Source organism: Bubalus kerabau, chromosome 21 (assembly GCF_029407905.1).
Source record: "Bubalus kerabau isolate K-KA32 ecotype Philippines breed swamp buffalo chromosome 21, PCC_UOA_SB_1v2, whole genome shotgun sequence".
NCBI classification, from domain to species: domain Eukaryota; kingdom Metazoa; phylum Chordata; class Mammalia; order Artiodactyla; family Bovidae; genus Bubalus; species Bubalus kerabau.
In genome coordinates, this window is record NC_073644.1 from 43744823 (window position 1) to 43764539 (window position 19717).

The window sequence follows — 19717 nt, forward strand, 5'->3', positions numbered from 1 at the left end:
AATCTTAACCTTCCTGATCTTGGAGGAAACTGATCTGGAACAAAGGATTCCACAGTCCCTTTGTCTTATTTACCCTGGTGGATGAGTTACTATCTTCTGTTCATGTCAATTAATTCTCTTAATTGAAAATGATCACTTGCTTATAAAAAGGTTTATGCTTAGTAGGTTTCTCTGTCTTCATCTGGTTTCCATTTTGAGGTATGGCTTTATTATTTTAGCCAGATGATTTTTTTTTTTCCTGGAAGTCTTCATCTCAACCAAGAGACACTGTTGCCCCAACCAAAGACAGCCAATCCATTCCAAAGCAGTGTGTGTTTGATCAGTTGCTCAGTCGTGTCCTACTCTTTGTTGACCCCATGGACTGTAACCGCCAGACTCCTCTGACCATAGGAGTTTTCAGGCAAGAATACTGGAGCGAGTTGCCATTTCCTCCCCCAAGAGATCTTCCAGACCCAGGGATTGAACTCGTGTCTCCTACTTCTGCATTGGCAGGTGGATTCTTTACCACTGAGCCATTGTTCCAGAGGCGCCCATGCCCCCCCTCCCCCACCCAAATACAATTTGAACAAAGGTATCAATTCCTTAGACGTTAACCTTATTGTGCAAATAATAAGCCCTGGAGTCTTTTGAGAAAGCCATATTGAACATCAGATCCTTTCTAAAGGAGAAAAGATAAGCCCCATTCTGAGAAGCATGTCTTAATAAGGATGAAGATAAAGAAATAATATCACACAGTCATATCTTTGGCCAGAAAATTAAAATTGTAAGTTATAACCTAAAAGAACTCCTAATACAATTAGAAAACTGTATTGATAAAGCAGCTTTTCTATGTATTTCTCTTTGGTTCAGTAGCCACTGCTAGAAACAGGGCCCTTAGAAAAGCAGCCTCGCAGGGCAGCTTTACTGTGCATGGACAGACCTACGGCAGAACCAGTGACAGTTCTGACATTCCTGTTATTTATTATTGTTAGGTAAGCTGATGAAGCAGAGCACATATATTTAATCAGCTTCTTCAGAAAAACTACAGAAATTAATACTTAGCATACCCTGCTGGTAGAAATGCAGTTTGTTATACACTTGAAGGAAAGCAATTCAGCAATTTGTGTCTAAAGTCTTTTAAAAATGCTTCTTTGGCAAAATTAATACAATTATGTAAAGTTTAAAAATAAAATAAAATTTAAAAAAAATAATAAATAAAAATGCTTCTTTTTGTCTTAGTAATTCGATTTCTAAAAATTCACCCTAAGGAAAAAACAAAAAGTCTACATGAGGATTTAATTATGAACTCTTGTGTCTTGGCATTATGTTTAAGAAACTCAGAAGTCCAAAGTAAAGGAATGTTCCAGTTAACTTTTTTATGTTCATATGATATATACGTCTGTGTATGTGTATGTGTGTGTGTGTACTCTTTTGACCCCATGGAGCCTGCCAGGCTCCTCTGTCCATGGAATTTCCCAGGCAAGAATACTGGAGTGAGTAGCCATGTTCTCCTCCAGGGAATCTTCCCGACCCAGGGATCGAATCCAGGTCTCTTGTGTCTCGTACATTGCAGGTGGATTTTTTTTTTTTTTTGCCATTGTGCCACCTTGGAAGCCCGTATATATGTAAGGATTTCACGACCTTGACATTATTGACATTAGGATGGATAATTCCTTTCTGTGGAGGCCGTCTTATGCATTGTAGAATGTTAACACCATCGCTGACCTCTGCACACTGGGTTCCAGCAGCATCTGCCCCGCCACCTCCCCTACCCCTGTTGTGACAAACAAAAATGTCCCAGATATCATCAGATGTTCTCTGGGGGTGACACGATCCCTGATTGTGAACTACAACTTTTTCTAATAGTTTTAGGTAAATATTTAACAAGGAAAATGCTCACAATATCTTGTTAAATTTTTTTCAAAAGTGCACAATAGTCACAAAAAGGTAAATAGGTAAATACCAATAGACTAAAAGGTAAATACCAATAGACTAAGTTAAAGGATGTAATTTATTTAATGGCCAAGGCCTGCTCTAATAATTTAATGCAGAACCAGGAACTCCCACTAGACCTCAGAGCCACCCATAAATAACGTAAGTACCAGGTACCGGAAGCTTCTGTTATTGTTGTTCCAGTAGGATTTTTTGTTTCATCTTCATTTCTCTCCTTCTGATGATCACCCCCCCATTTGTATCTGTTCTCATGATATGGTTTTCATCTGCCTCCTTACTTAGTATAAATAAGCAATCTGTAGCAACATTCCTGGAGTCACTGTGAGCCTTGGTGGATCAAAGTGGGTATTTACCAGGCTCTCTCAGAAGGCCCAAGCTTAGGTCTGCAGACAGGTGTCTCCGCCACAGGTTACTAAATGCTTTCCATTTAAAAATCATAAACTGTGCAGGCTTCCCTGATTGCTCAGCAGGTAAAAGAATTTGCACGCAATGCAGGAGGCACAGGAGATGTGGGTTCCATCCCTGGGTTGGGAAGATCCCTTGGAGAAGGAAATGGCAACACACACCAGTATTTTCACCTGAAAAACCCCATGAACAGAAGAGCCTGGCGGGCTACAGTCCATGGGCTCAAAAAGAATCGCATGATAGATAGTGCAGAAAAGCATACCTATTTCCAAAGCTGCTTCTTAAAGGTAAATTTATATATGATTAAGAAACAAAGTAGTTAGAAAATTCTAAATTCAGGTTTTTAATTTAAATTTAAAAATGTTATTTCTTTAATTTTAATGTTTATTATTGAAAGTGTTTTCTAAAGGTAAAAAATTATTTAAATCAAAAATCTTAGGAAAAAGAATGGAATTGATTTTAAATACATTGGACATCTTTTAATATTTTAGTTCATCTTGGTAGGAGGGGTATGTAAATGAAGATGATCTAGGTAAGTCATTTGAAGATGATCTAGGTAAATCATTTCAGGAGGCAGTTTGGATTTGGATACAAATAAAGTATGCTATTTTTCAGCAGTTCAGAAACAGAAACAGTTCAGTAACATTAGAAAAAGGGAAAATAATATATGTGGCCCACCTTGCTCTTCAAAAATAATGATCCTGACATGCCTGATTAAGAATGAACTTAAAATTTCAAGATTGAAATTCATTTTCTGTAAATTATTTTAGTCTGTGGGAAACTTATTCTTGATGCTGCAAACTAAATGTTTTTTAGCTTTCCCTGTGTGCCAATTAGAAAGTGCGGGAGCCTTTGAAAGGCTGCAGATCTCGGGGGAGAGGTCACTCTGGGAAGAAAGACCTTCCTTGCATTCCTGCCTCCCTAGGGGAGAGGAGGGTGCAGAGCTCTGCAGCCCCACGACACCTGGATGAGCCTTTCTGGGTGAGAGAAGCTAAGGGAGCTCAGTCATAGAGCATAAGGAAAAAGAGGGGTTTTGAGAATGCTGGCAGCCTTGGAGGGTGAGGAGGGAGAAAAGGAGAAGGATCGCAAGTTGGGTACAGGGTAGGAAGCCAAGGTCTAAGACAAGCATGAGCAGCACGTGGACATTTTGCAGTGGATTTTTAAGGGAGACTTTTTTCATCAGTAATCAAAGAAAGGCAAATTTAATAATGGTGAGTCTTTTCTTGCAAGGTAGTAAACATATTTTTAGCACTGTCCGTGGTGTGGGCTGTCTTATACATTGCAAATAAGAATATATATTATCAGTACCTTTAATAGTGAAAGTGAAGTCGCTCAGTCGTGTCCGACTCTTTGCAACCCCATGGACTGTAGCCTACCACACTGTTCTGTCCATTGGATTTTCCAGCCAAGAGTACTGGAGTGGGTTGCCATTTCCTTCTCCAGAGGATCTTCCCAACCCAGGGATCGAACCCTGGTCTCCCACATTGTAGGCAGACGCTTTACTGTCTGAGCCACCAGGGAAGTCCTATCAGTACCTTTATGTCTTTTTAAATAGAAATATAGTGATTTACAATGTCATGCCAATCTGCTGCACAGCAGGGTGACTCGCTTACACACATACGTATGTTCTTTTTTAATGTTCTCTTGCATTATGGTTTATCCCAAGAGGGTAAAATTTTTTAAATTTTTAGTAGCTTAACTATGTGGGGATATATCCAGGGTGATACTCAAAATAATTAGCAACCTTTCAGCACAGACCCTGGAGGGACCCTGGGTTTAACCAGGTGGGGTGACACTGCCCAAGTGGTCATGAAAGATGGCTACACACCCAACATTTTGTGTTAGGAAGCCAGTGTGTAGGAGTGACTTGCAGCCAGAGGAAGAGGTGGGAGGACAGGAGATGGACAGGAGAGGGTAACACCAGTGAGATGTCCTGACAGAGGACAAGTGATGGTGCAGAGGTCTGACAGCAAGCTGAGGGAATCCATGCAAGCTTTAAGGAAAGAACAGCACTGGAGAGGGGCCTTGAAAGGAGCTTGAATTCCAACAGTCAGACCAGGAGCCATACCTGGTGGGATGCAGAGCCTGGGAAAGGCTTTCAGCTAGTCACAAAGCAGTGTTGCCTGGTGGGCAGCATCTGAGCTTTGGAACTGGCCAGACCCAAGTTTCCACTCCATGTCTGGCTCTCATTGGCTAAGTACCCACAAGTAAAATAATGGAAAGAAACCTTCTTCAGAGAACACATGTGAGTCATCAATGGAAAAGTTTCTGCCCCATGAAATGCTCCAAAAGCTGTTACCTTTTGCCACTTTTTGAAAACAATGGTTCTTTTCAGCTTCTTGGGAACAAAGAGTTACAAAAAGAAAATTGATGCAAGGACTTTTTGCACAGATCTTTAAAAACCATAGACTTGTGCTGTTCTTAACTAAGGGGAATTTGATTAAGTTAATGAGAAATAGTTTATAGGCTTCTAAGTGAATATAATAGTATTAGAGACAATGACCCACAGTTATACTGCTGTTTTAGAAATTACTGAGGACATTTTGCATGCCAGGCATCATGAACGCATTGTTGCAGTTATTGCTGGTCTTCAAATGAGTAACGGGGGTTTCCTCTGTGTTATTGGTATCAAACTACAGTTTTCTTTGTTCTTGGATATAAATTCATTTTCACTCCTAATTGTGCTTTTTTAAGTCTTTATTGAATTTGTTACAATAGTGCTTCTGTTGTTTTTATGTTCTGGTTTTTTGGCAGAGAGGCTTGTGGGATTTTAGCTCCCCAAACAAGGATTGAACCCCCAACCCCTGCATTGGAAGGTGAGGTCTTATCTACTGGACTGCTAAGAGAAGCCCCCTAATTATGTTTTTCACAGGCTAATGTTAGTGCTATATGTCATCTTTGGGTGCCCAGGAGTGGTGGACCATTCTTTGAAAGGTGTGATCCAGAGACACGTTGGCTAGCAAGGCATAAACAATGCCTTCTAGCTGTTGTTCAGAGTTCTCTATTTCTCCCAGAAAACATCACCATCCTGTTTTCTTCTCTTCAACTCCCTAACCTCCCCCTGCCCCACCTCTTGCTACTCTTTCACTCTATCCTTGTACTGGTAAGAGAGTGTTTCCCTAAAGGAGAAGTTATAAAATTTAATTCCCAACCCATCCCTCCAGTTCCTCGATGGATGTCTTCAGTGTGCTACTGAAATGGATCTGTGCTTCTCAGATCAAATAGAACAATGCTTTGTTTAAACAGGTGTCCCCTATGGACAATGCATGTTCTGAAACTTAATGCTATTTAGCAGTTGGAATCATTCTTTCTCCTTGAATTGGAAATAAGAATCAGCAAAACCCGCCGTCCTGTGGCAGTTCCAGTGTAATTTCGCAGAGTCTGTCTATGGGGAGAATATTTTGGTCGCTGGGAAATATTACACGAGGAGTGCTGCATACCAATTACTTGTATTAAAATATATATTACTCACAGCTCCGTACTTGGCTTAAAAAGTTTCCTTGACAACATCATTTAACTTCTTACTGTTCTTTTCATGTTCCTAGTATAAATATCTAATATGTTTTTGTTCAAAACATCAATTAGGCCTCAGTGTAATCTTTATTAATACAGATCTGTTATTACAAGAAGACTGCTGAGCTATGATAATTTGCACAGCAGGGACCATAAAATATCTTCTTTCCGTCTGGTTCTATCCCAGAATGCCTGGCTGTTAGAGAACACAGCAGATCTTTCCAGAACCTCTTTTACAGGCGTAATGAAATCTTTAAAGCTCTTAGAAGCAAAGGCGTTCTTTTCTTCAAAGGTAAACAAAAGGGAGAGGCCCGAAATTGCAGGCAGATTTGAAGAGACACAAACGGGTTCAGACCTCCACTTTTAACGTCTTTCCTTCTTTGTCCTCCTGCAGCCAGAACGCCCCACTTCCTGCGGATTCAGAACGTGGAGGTCAACGCGGGCCAGTTTGCCACCTTCCAGTGCAGCGCCATCGGCAGGACCGTGGCTGGAGACAGGCTCTGGCTACAGGTACAGTAACTCACATTCATGGTTCAGAGTGAGTCCAGCGGGCAGAGAGCCTGTGCCTGGGGAGGGCCCCAGAGATCCGGTTAGTGTCAGGACACCAGCAGGGAGGAAGAGGATACTCTGAGCAGTCTCCCCAGTTCTTCTCTTGCTTCCACAGTGTGTAGCCAGGTAACAAAGAGTTTGAGACAAGTTCAATGTTATTCTTCATAAACCTTGCTGTGAATTTGTGGTTTCGCCCTTGCTTCTACTTAGCCATCTTGTTTGGACGATCTGGTTACTGAGTTGCTTTTAGAGCAAGATGTTGGAGTCCAAAATATAGTACCCTCTCCCTGTTCATCCTCTTGATAAAAACCCAAAGAATCACATGGGCATGTCACACACAAACTTATAGGCTTTTTTGTTACTTTTCAGCTCCCTAGCCATAGGCCTAAACCTAGAAATTAGTAACACATCTTTTACTTTTGACCATTTTTATTTGTTTTTGTTCTGTTTTGTTTAGTCACTAAGTCTTGTCTGACTTTTTGCAACCCCATGGACTGTAGCCCACCAGGCTCCTCTGTCCATGGGATTTCCCAGCAAGAATACTGGAGTGGAGTGGGTTGCCATTTCCTTCTCCAGGGGATCTTCCCAACCCAGCAATTGAACCTGGGTCTTCTGCATTGGCAGGCAAATTCTTTACCACTGAGCCACCTGGGAAGCCCTTTGAGCATTTAAGTAGACATTTTATTGTTGTTGATGATGATGTTTGACAGAAACCAACAAAATTCTGTAAAGCAGTTATCCTTCAATTTAAAAATAAATAAAAAATTTTTTAAAGAAAAAAATAAGTAGACCTTTTTTAGTGTCATCATCACTTATGTGTCTTGTTTTATTGTCTTGGAAACTCTACCATCTGTATTTCGCACAGCCAGTAGTTTTATGGACAGATCAAGGGTCTCAGGAATTCTGACCAAATGGCATTAAGTGACCTGTCCCCTCTCACCAGCTTGCCATCCACTTATTTAGACTCTAGGTTTGGTTTCCCCCATAGCATTCTCCAGTTTCGTTCTTGTTGCTTCTTGCTGTGCATCAGTCCACAGGCTGCTCATTCCCCACCTTGACTCGTGTTGATTTCGCCCCTCTTTCCTTAGGGATCCTATAGTGGGTTTTGGTTTGGTTTGGCTGTTTATTTTAGCTTGCTATGGACCTGCATTATATTCTGACCCTTCTGTGCATCTGTTCCACTCCACTTGGGCTTCTGTTCCACGCCTGCCGACTTCTCGGTACACATCACTCTCCACCTATCCTGTGTCTCCTTCTGCAGCATAGCAACAATTGTCATGTGTCACATTTGCCTGATGCCCTATAAAATGTAAAGGTTTCCCAGGTGATGAGAGTGGGAAAGAACCACCTGCCAATGCAGGAGACGCAGGTTTGATCCCTGGGTTAGGAAGATCCCTTGGAGAAGGAAATGGCAATCCACTCCAGTATTCTTGCCTGGAGAATGCCATGAACAGAGAAGCCTGGCGGGCTGCAGTCCATGGGGTCACAAAAAGTCAGACGTGACTGAGCATGCACACATGCTATAATTTTTAAATCCTGTATTCTTTGAATCATCACAACTGACCGTCAATGGTCATTTTTTTTCCTCCTCCATTTCTGGGGGAAATGAAAAACAGCCAACTGTGCTATCCCAGGATTTGTCAGCAGGACAATGACAAATGGGAACAAATTCTGGAAGAGACACCTTAAATGCTTTGGGGGTCCTCTAACATCCATGACTGCATGTTGCCCTGCAGCTTTCGAGAAGGGTTGTGTCAAGAAGGAGTTGATGACAAAGACAGAATAGAATGACTTTGAAATTCTTAGTGACAATGAGATTGTCCTGGACTCAGCCTGTTATTTGGCTTGTGAGTCTTTGTGTTGTTCGAATAGTTTTAGTGTTCAATAATTTATTTCCTCTCTTTGGATAGGCATTTTGTGGGGAGATGTTTATTTTATTAATAGCGGATGAAATAAGACAAGTGTCTTTTGCTTGCAAGGATGGCTTCTATTAACCTGGATTTGTATGAGATAGTTCCAGCAGCATAAGGGTTTGTGGCCGGGGGTGGGGGGTGGTTTCACAGAGTCCTCCTGCTCTCTTGCCTGGGCCCTGAGTCTTTGCTTCAGGCCGTTCTACACAAGTCGTGGGGAGAAGCAGCCCTGGAAAACTAGACGAAATCCCTCTGGCCTTGGAGGTATGAATATGGGCTTTTCTTCCTTCTTCCTCTAATGTTATAACACTTAAAAAAAAAATGCTTTTCTGCATCTCAATTCACTTGGCTCCTCAAAGTAATTCTAAGATTCAGGCAGAAAATTGAATGAAAGATTGTTTTAAATTTTTCTGTCACTTGAATCTTCCCAGTAGTAAGTCAAGATTTAGAAATGAATAGGACATCCTTTATTTGGGGAACATCCTTTATTTGAGAATTCCCTGGACAACAGGGAGATTAAACCAGCGAATCCTAAAGGAAATCAACTCTGAATATTCATTGGAAGTACTGATGCTGAAGGTGAATCTCCGATACTTTGGCCACCTAATGTGAAGAGCCAATTCTTTGGAAAAGACCCTGATGCTGGGAAAGATTGAAGGCAGGAGGAGAAGAGGGCAACAAAGGATGAGATGATTGGATGGCATCACCAGCTCAATGAACATGAGTTTGAACAGGCTCTGGGAGATAGTGAAGGACAGAGGAGTCTGGCATGCTGCAGTCCATGGAGTCTCAGAAAGTTGGACATGACTTAGCAACTGAACAAAAACAACATCATTGTGAAGTGTGATCATTTATACTTACATTACACAGTAATTTGCATTACATCTTTTGAATTCTACCATAATGCATTTTTCAGAGTTTCATGTTGCATCCCTTGGCTCTGTACTTTTTTATGAGTTTGAGGTGCAGGGTTGTTGAGAGTCACGAAGGTAGATGGCATACCTGGAAATAGTCCTGTTTCTTCACTTCTACTGCAGATTAATTCTACTCCACTGTGCAGGCTTCTTATATCCAGAGCTAGGTGAATAATCTGTGTGCACTTACCACTCTGTTAGAGGGATTTAGATGTAACTGACATCACATGATTTACATCCAGGAGGCATCTTGACAAAAAAAAAGTCCATCTGTACAACGTGTACATCTTGATCCACATCTATGAAAAATGGCCAGTGGTTTGATTGCTTAAAAATATAGATTAAATATAATCAATGTCAGAGTCTTTCTCAAAAACATAACACACATAAATCTGAGGATGACACTAATGAAGAAGTGTTTATGGTTAACAGATGGACCCCATCTGCTTCCGTCTTCTCCATCTCATCCGTGGGCCAGGCAGGTTATTGCCAGCATGGAGCTGGTCTTTCTAGAATACAGAACAACAAATTGAAACACAGCTCATGAGCCTCCTTTATTACCACTGCAAAATACTTAACACACCTTCCAGACAGTGTTCAGGAGGAAGACAGCATCTATCAAAGTATTTTTATGTGGTAAAAAAAAACTGATGTGCATTGAATCTGCTGAGTATCCTCGCTGTGTACTATCAAATGTGGTGATCTTTGCATGAACCTGGGCTATAACCGTGGGAGACACTCAAATGAAACAGATTTGGAAAGCCATTCAAGTAACCAAAACAAGAGCATGCATTTCTTGTTATCAACTTTCTGATCACTTGTGGAGCCTACAGTTTGAAATATCCTAGAGTATGTTTATATATAAGATACTGAGAAAATAGAATTTTAGATGTTCTTTTTTATACTTAAATATAATTTGCTGATGGTATCAATTTCTGAGTTATATATGTTCATACAGTCATTGACCCTTTGAGCCACATGTAATTATATTAGAATTACTGTTGTTCTTTCTGAAATATTTAAAATTTTATTTATCTCCATAAGCTTATCTTGGGAATTAGTATTTATAATACATCTTTCAGCTTTTCAGTGAATCACCAAAGCACTGTAACAAAAATACTGTAGACTGGGAGGCTTAACCAACAGACATTTATCTCTCACAGTTTTGGGGGCTGGCAGTCTTAAGATCCGGGACCAGCATGCATGTTCTTGGAGAGGACCAGCTCCTGGGTCTGCAGACCAACAACTTCTTGCTGCATAGTCACGTGCATACTCTGGGCTCTTCCTTCCCTTGTAAGGGCCTTCATCCCACCCTTCAGGCTCCACACGCACAACCTCATCTCAGCCCCATCTGAACATTGAGTGTTAGTTGTTCAATCGTGTCTGACTCTTTGTGACTCTATAGACCATAGCCTACCAGACTCCTCTCTCTGCCCATGGGATTCTCCAGGCAAGACTACTGGAGTGGGGTGCCGTTCCCTTCTCCAGAGGAATCTTCTCCACCCAGGGATCAAACCTGGGGCTCCCACATTGCAGACAGATTCTTTACCATCTGAGCCACCAAGGAAGTACATCTCAACCTAGTTGGCTTCCAAAAGCCCCGTCTCCATTACGGTCACAGTAGGGAGTAGACCTCATCATATGAATATGGAGGAGGATGCAAACCTTTCGATCTACAGAACTCAGCTACCACATCAGACTCAGATGTGGGTGGGAAATGAAGGTGATCCAGCTTCCAGGACAAATGCCAGAAAACAAGGAGGTGGTGGAAAGGCCTTTTATTTTTTTCTTTTAATTTTTAAAAAATTAATCAATTTATTTTTGGCTGTGCTGGGTCTTTGTTTCTGCTCAGGCTTTTCTCTAGTTGTAGAGAGTGGGGGCTACTCTTTTGTTGCTACGCACAGGCTTCTCATTGCAGTGGCTTCTCTTGTGGAAAATGGGCTCTAGAGCACAGACTCAGTAGTTCTGGTGTACAGCCTTAGTTGTGCGGAATGTGGGATCTTCCCGGACCAGGGATCGAACCCATGTTTCCTTCATTGGCAGGCAGATTTTTTACCACTGAGTCACCAGGGAATCCTTGAGATGCCTTTTCAAAGGTAGATGGATGGAAGTTTGATCAAGCCCAGGACTGCGCATTGGGTGAATGGCAGCTGGTGAAGGAAACCTGGAAAATCATCCTTTTCTCTCCATCAGTTTTAAATGACTCACTTTTTAGCATTACAGAATTATGTAAAGCCTGAATTTGGAACAATCTTCAAATTAAATTCTGCGATTATTAATGAAAAAACAAGCTCAGAAGAGATAGGGAACTTTAACACACTCATCTGTCCAATTATTATATGTATTGTAGATAGTTCTGTTTTGTTAGTGAAAGTCAATTGTATGTATAAATGTATTTGCTTATTTATAAATGAGTAAATTCTGTCACTTGGACATTTTTCTCCACTGATTGACTGACCTTGTTTTTCAGATATTAGCCTGTTAACCAAATATTCTCAGATTTACTGTGAAAATATCAGGATTAACTTTAGAACCATCGTTTTGTTGTTGTTCAGTCGCTCAGTCATGTCCAATTCTTTGCGACCCCATGGACTGCAGTGGGCCACGACTCCAGGCTATGTTCAGCAATTTTTTTTCTCTTAACTGATCCCTATGAGGATTCTTTTATGCACCCATTTACAGAATAAAGATGTAACTGGGTCTCGGAAAGTTTCAGAGATTTTTGTGTTGACTTGTTGCTAGTAACAAGAACTGGGAGCCAGGCCATCTAAGTCCAAAATCTATGTTCTTAGCTGTAATGCCTCTTGCATAGAACGATGATCCAGATCTTTCTTCACGGATTCATAATTATCAGTTGGCAATTTAAGTGATACATACCTTTTATTGGCATTAAGATGAAAATTATGGGCTTCGCAGGGGATGCTAGTGGTAAAGAATCTGCCTGCCACTGCAAGTAGACATAAAGAGATGTTGGCTTGATCCCTGGGTCAGGAAGATCCCCAGAGGAGGGCATGGCAACCCACTCCAGTATTCTTGCCTGGGAAATTCCATGGACAGAGGAGCCTGGAGGGCAATAGTCTATGGGGTCGCAAAGAGTAGGGCACAGCTGAAGCGACTTAGCACACACACAAGATGAGAATTGTATTCTTGCATGTGGAATGTTGCTTTGGCGTTTGTGTTTCGGAATGTGTGTATTTGGTCAACATTTCTTGGTGGCTTTTAGTTTCCTTTATAGATTGTGAGGGAAAAAAAATCATAGCTGTATATCAGAATGATTTTGTTATTATATATAAAAACCGTAAAATGATTTGAAAGGGATTCAAATTATGGTTCCCTTGTCAAGCCTAACTTGGGTGTTTTAGGCCCTATATATTAAAGCATAAATTTAATACCACTTACTGTCATAGAAAATACCAGGAAGGCACAAAAAGGACTGTCTTCAGTTGCTGTAGGAACCAGTGGCTCCTTAAAGTTTTTTTTTCTTAAAGTTTTGAGTGGTTGAAATCACATCCATTATTGTTTTAGTCAGTTCAGTATCCATCTATATGATATAATATTGAATATTCAGCCTGAAACCACCGACAACCTTGAAAGCTTACATCGTCTCTTTTAACTGATATGATTTTGGATTACCTTCATTTAAAGGTGAAGGTTTCTTTCACATGGATGAAACAGTAGGATATGTCTACGGAGATTCTGGGAGAAATTGATTAAAAATTGTACTTGGTGATATTACCTGCCTCAGTTAAAGAAGGTGTAAGTGGCTGGTACTTTGAGGAGGATGGGCCAGGAGTCGCTGGAGCCTTGTGCAAGGGCCTTGTCCTCTGATGGGATCTGACGACCGCTGGGCCAGGATGTGAGGATGTGCTGTGAAGACCGCAGGTCAGGATGGTTCCTGTAGGAGGACGGGGGAGAGAGGTGTCAACTGCTAACCTTGAGGACTGCCGGCTTTGAACCCAGGAACCACACATCCTGTTAGAGCATTTATGCTGCCTTTCTTTTCTCATATTCATCAAAGGGTTCGTGTGTGTCTCTTGCTTCCAAGGATCCACAGCTGTGTCATGAGAAGGGGAGATGCAGAAAGCCCTGCTCCAGAATTCCCGAGATCGGAGTTAAGCATCCACTACCCTGTCTGTCTGCTTTTGGTGATCTGGGCCCTAGAGTGGGGACCCTGGAGAGTTTAGACACTGTTAGAATCTCTTTCTTTCTCTTCTTTTTGGAAGAGGAGGGGAAAATGGAGGATATTTTAGCTAGGACTTAAATATGCCTGCTTTAGGTAATTTTGAAAGCCCTAGAAGATTTTCAGCCTAGTTATCTGGAATTGGTGGTGGTGTTACTCAGTCACTCCATTGTGCCTAACTCATTGTGATCCTATGGACTGCAGCACACCAGGCTTCCCTGTCCTCACCATCTCCCAGAGTTTGGTCAAACTCATGTCCATTGAGCCGATAATGCCATTCCACCATCTCTTCCTCTGTGGCCCCCTTCTCCTCCTGCCCTCAATCTTTCCCAGCATCAGAGTCTTTTCCAGTGAGTTGGCTCTTTGCATCGGATGGCCATAGTATTGCAGCTTCAGCTTCAGTATCAGTCCTTCCAATGAATATTTGGAATTTCTTTTAGGATTGACTGGTTTGATCTTCTTGTACCTAGAAAAGAGAGTAGGGGGGAAATTTGACAATTTTGGATGGGTTTTAATGTGAAAATTGTCTTTAGGACCAGAGAAATGGAATAGAGAAAAATTCATGGCGCTTTTAGTCCTAGAGGGACCCAGTTTGAGACCAGGTCAGAGACTTCTGTGACTGACACACAGTGGCAGTCAGGTAGCTCCTATAGGGGATGAACTTTGAAATCATAAATCATATCGTTATTCTCATCTGCATTTCTCCTATGTGTAAAATGCCACCCTTCATTCCCTTCATTCAAAGCAAAGGGAATTGGCTATTGTCCAGGTGCAAGAAAATTATGTGTGTCTCTGTTATAAGAAGTGATGTCCACTAAAGACAAGGGACAAGTGAGAGATTAATGGAGTTTCTGAGAGATGGAAGCCAGTGACTGCTTTCATTCAGGAAGTGTGTATCCTACACTTTCCTTGTGCTGGGTGTATGATGATTAGTTATGCGAATGCTGCTACAGAGAGGGCTGCTACCCTGGGCATGTGGCTTCCCCTTTGGCAATTTGAATTTTCTTCACTTCTGTGGTGGGATCTTTGTAGCAGAGTGACTTGCTGCTTTTGCAGGATGCAAATGACACCTGGACAAAATGGTTCTTTGATTCCTATAGCTTTGCAGTATTTGTGAGCTAGCAGCAAAACCATCTATTTTTCCTGGGGAAATTGTGATGGTTTAAACAGTTGTTTAAAAATGCAAAAAGAAGGGATTTTCTTCTGATTGCTTCTTAGAATTATTTTCTTTTTATTTTTTTACTTTATTTTTAAAAATTACTGAGTATAGTTCCCTATGCTACACAGTAAGTCCTTGTTGGTTATTTAGTTTATACATTTGTTGTTCAATTGCTAAGTCATGTCTGACTCTTTGAAACCCCATGGGCTGCATCATGCCAGGTTTCCCTGTCCTTCACTATCTCCTGGAGTTTGCTCAAACTCATGTCCATTGAGTAAGTGATGCTATCCAACCATCTCATCCTCTGTCACCCCCTTCTCCTCCTACCCCCAATCTTTCCCAGCATCAGAGTCTTTTCCAATGAGTCGACTCTTTGCATCAGGTGGCCAAAGTATTGATGTGTATGTGTTAATCTCAAGTTCCTATTTTTATTTTTATTACAGAACTCATAAATAAACACAGAGGTAGAGAGAATGATGTAACAAACTCGATGTACCTAACATCGACTTCAAAACCAACAGCATGTGAGACCACTTTCTTCCCGTGTGCCCAACTGCTTCCCCTCTGATGATCCCAGTCATCATATTATGTAACTTGTAAATGTTTCTCTAAAACAGGAGTGGGCAAACTTTTTCTGTGAAGGGCTAGGTAGTAAATTTTGCAGGCCAGAGGGTCTTCTCTGCCATCATAGCATGAAAGCATCCATGAATAGCACAGAAATGGATGAATGTGGCTAGTTTCTGGACGGGTTTATACATGGACATGTGAAAAGTCTTTCACATCATTTTCATTGTCACAAAATACTATTCTTCTTTTGATTTTTTTTTCAGCCATTTAAAAAAAACTTAAACACCATTCTGAGCTTGCAAGCCTTACAAAACAAGTTGCAGGATGGACTTAGCCTCAAACTGCTGCTCTAAAAAGATAAGAGCTCTTACAAAAACAGAATAATCACCATGTATGCCCTGTGAAAACAGTCAGTGTTCATATTTCTTGGCTGTCTAGTAACTATTTATTTTAACAGTTTTATTTGATTTGTGATTGTGGCAAAGTTCACACTTTGCAGTTGGGTGATGAGTGTTTTCTTTATATATGTACAAGTGGTAGGTTCTCATTAGTTAGCTCTTTTATACATAGTAGTATAAAAATATACATATGTCAATCCCAATCTCACAATCCATCTGACCCCCATGACCAGTGTTTTAAGTCCTTTTTATCTTCAATATTTCTGTTCATTTCCCTCTGTTTGTGGTGGTGGTGGTTGATGTTGTTGAGACTGGGTTTGTCTTGCACAGCCTCTCATGTTTTGAGTTTTGCCTCTTGACTTCTGGTAGCATCAGTGAGTGTGTTATTCTGACTGTTGTGTGATCTCCTTTGTGATGCTATCGGCTACTGATGCTCATTCCTAGGGTCATTGGTTCATTCAGGGTTGCAAAACAAAACCTTCTTTGTTTAGTCACTAGAATACGTCTAAAAAGACAAGCTTTCCTGTTATTAACCGCTGGGGTGTCCTCGTATATAAATCATATATGGAAGGTGGTATGAATACTTGATGTTTTTGTCTTTTTTGGCAAATTGTCAGAATAGTGAGGTAGTTCACTAACATCACCTGAAAGTGACCAAAGGGGTTACTGCTGTTACTGTCACTGACACCATCATCTGTCATCATCAACTTGTGGATTTAAACACATTTGATGAGTTTCAATCCATTGCACTTATTATCTTTATCGCTGCTCAGATCTTCCATCCCTGAACAGCGGGGCTTACTCAGAGTGGGAGTCCCTTGAGCTGGGCCATCTCCATGGCTTTCTTGCTTTTGGGTATGACTTTGTGTTTCAGGCTTGTATTTTCCATATTGATAATCTAGAATTAGCCATTTTGTCAGGGAGCCCTGGTTCTTTTTCAGGGGAACTGGTAATTAGAAATTACAATCTGAAAAAAAAAAGAAGAAATTGCAATCTGAGGACAGAGGTGCTTATTACTACTCATTATTGTTTGTGGATCTTCCCATTGGATGGAACTGGTATATGTGTGTGTGTGTGTGTGTGTGTGCGCGCGCGCGCGCGCACGTGCACATATGCATTTAAGATTAAAGCATGTCTGTCTTGAGATCAAGACAGAGTGACAATTCCAATTCAGATTCAGAACTATGGGGCTTTTAACCCTTATGTTGTGCCTTCTTTATCTTTTCAACTATTTTTTTTCAGAAAGACTTGTATGTTTTAGGGCTTCCCTGGTGACTCAGATGGTAAAGAATCTGCTTGCAATGCAGGAAACCTGGGTTTGATCCCTGCTCAAGAAGTTCCCCTGGAGAAGGGAGTGGCTACCCACTCAAGTTTTCTTGCCTGGAGAATTCTATGGACAGAGGAGCCTGGCAGGGGACTAGTCTTTGTATGTTTTAAGGCATATTGATTGGGGAAAAAGTAATGTCTTTTGTCAGCCTTGTTTATGACTAACCTTGCCTTTTAGATCGTGGATAACTAGGTAGGTTCTGCCATCTTCCTCATGGTCAAGTGCTGTTATTACAGTTTAGAAGTAACAAAATCATGTTCTAGTCTGGCAAACCCAAAATCTTTAACCCAACAGGAAATGTCAGGCACTGTCACATTACTTAGTTTGGTGTGGCTAGATTAGCCTCATCGACAGATTTTAAGACTAAAGAACTTCTAATTTCTTGGTATTTTTTTTTGGTATATCTAGTTACTGCATTATTATATATTATTAAATAATATTATTCACATATTGCAAATATATATTGAACTGTGTCTAAATATCAGAATGAAGTTCTAAATTTTCATAATCAAACTTTTTTACTCAAATATGCATGGAAGACTATTATATGTTTGAATAATATGTTATTTTGGCTGTCTGTGGGCTTCCTTCATAACTCAGCTTGTAAAGAATCTGCCTGTAATGCAGGAGACCCCGGTTTGATTCCTGGGTTGGGAAGGTCCCCTGGAGAAGGGATAGGCTACCCACTCTAGTATTCTTGGGCTTTCCTTGTGGCTCAGCTGGTATAGTCTACCTGCAGTGCAGGAGACCTGGGTTCAATCCCTGGATTGGGACGATATCCTGGAGAAGGGAAAAGCTACCCACTCCAGTATTCTGGCCTGGAGAATTCCCTAGACTGTACAGTCCATGGGATCACAGAGTCGGACATGACTCAGCAACTTTCACTTTGGCTATCTGTATCCCCATTAGGCATTTAAAGAACATTTGTCAATACGTATTCATAGTATATGATAATAGGAGTAAGACTTCCAGTTGTAGCATTCCACATTGATAAATATTTGTGCTGGCTTGGTTATGGTCTAGAAATCAAAGGTCAGCACTTTGATTAGTTATTATTTATTAAAATTTAAAGATATGTGGGCTCCAGAAAGTAGATTTGTTGAGATGGTCAGTTAAGATTCAGATTACAGGAAATGTTTTAAACGAAATTATTCCTGGCCCTGCGCATACTGTTAGTGACCCTAGTGGTAAGGATTTCGATCAGTATCTTACAGATGGATGTATTTGATAGTGGAATATGTGGATTATTTTCCCTATTAAAGAAATGAAAGTGTGGTTTAATCTCCACCTGTATGGCTGAGGAGCCGCCTCTGGCTCCCTTGTATATGCTTAGCTCCTGCACTCAGACCAGCTCCTAAATAGGATTAATTTGCTCTAAAGGCAGCTAACTGCTCAGACCTCAATTTCTTTCAATCATTGCTCTGGTTATTGCAAAACTCTTTCTGAAAGACTTAATATGCATCTTCTTTTGCTGGCAAATTACTGCTCATTTAGAAGTCCTAGAGTTAGCCCACTGCAGAAAGAAGGTTGGAAGTCTAATTTAAATAACTATCAGGACTTTTTCTCAGGCTTGCTCAAATTGAAATGCATGCATGTTTGAAGATACTCTTGCTTTTATTAAAAAGCTGTATTTAACCCACTAAGATCATTTCCTCACAGACATGGCCGTTATGCTTGTCTCATTAGGTTGACAAAAGATGGGTCAGAGGTTGCTTTAACACCTGGACACCTGGTGCCCTGCTCTGTCTGGAGTTGGGGGTTTTGTCAGAAGGACGCTGAGGCTCTATTACAGGAACTCATATTCTAAAGAACATCACGGTCCCGTCCTTGTTGGTGCTTCCTCGTCCTGCTGTGATGCTACTAAGAACCAGCTCTCCAGTCCCTGGCAGGGTCACCTCTTTCTAACTCTGTGAAATCAGACAAAACTGCCTGACAAAGGTTCTGTCTCTTCCCAGCGGACATTTTCATTGTTTTCTTTTGCCGGAATAACGAAGTCTCCCCATGGTTTCTTAGATGCTCAGGGTACCCGAGTTCTGAGCACATTGTCCCGTCTGGCCCTCTCTGTCATGGAGAGGCAGACGGGGACGGGCCCCCATGACCTTTTCTCACTGCCCTGCATCAGAGAAAATAGGCCAGCCTCGGTTCCCTGGCTTTCCTGTTGAATTCTGACCTGAGGAAGGGTATCTGGGGACCAAAAACATCTTAAAAATCAATTTGTTCAGTTGCCCGTTCAATGCCTAAACCCCTTTCAGTATTAGCACTAAAGCCCCCTGGGATGCACTGGGCATGGTTCTTGTGCAATAGATACAGCAGCAGAAAACCTGGAGAAAGATCCCTGCCTTTGTGGGGCCTGAAGTCGAATAGCAGGGAGGTGGGCAGTCTTTGCTTTTGTCCCAATGTATCCATTCATGTGCCAGTTATTGGTCACCTACACATTTGACAGATGGATCTGTGATGCCATCAAAAGCACTGACAGGCATGTTGGAGGAGTCAAGGAAATAACCTTGAGGCAAGGCTCCAGAAACACCCTCCCTCATCCACGCTGACAGGCAGCTGCAGCCTCTGCTCGTGCACTGGTTTCTAGTTGGCCCCGCTCTCCTGGCATTTATCCCATGTTACTTCCTCTGATCCGTGGAGGTGTCACAGGTTCTTCTGTCTGGTGCTTGCCAAGGGCTGTGAACGCTGTCCTCCTCCTTTCCTAAGGACCCAGGAAATGGGATCTGACACTATCAGAGTGATGGGTGCGCTCTCTCCTTGCCACAGCCCCAGTGCTCTGAGGACGCTCCCTCCTTCCTCTTCATGAACCCAGCCATCCATTGCTTCTTTTTGTTGTCATTGAAGTATGGTTAGTTTACAGTGTTGT

At 41.5% G+C, this 19717-nt stretch overlaps 1 protein-coding gene across 7 annotated transcripts in view; it reads left to right on the forward strand.

Annotated features, from left to right (window-relative positions):
* The window catches only part of PTPRM (protein tyrosine phosphatase receptor type M), a 661836-nt gene that overhangs the window by 268797 nt on the left and 373322 nt on the right, over positions 1 to 19717 (forward strand). For all 7 annotated transcript variants that reach the window (XM_055559596.1, XM_055559598.1, XM_055559597.1 and 4 more), the window contains exon 5: positions 6245 to 6360. In XM_055559596.1, coding sequence (XP_055415571.1) covers positions 6245 to 6360 — 116 coding nt within the window. The remainder of the gene's footprint in view (positions 1 to 6244; positions 6361 to 19717) is intronic.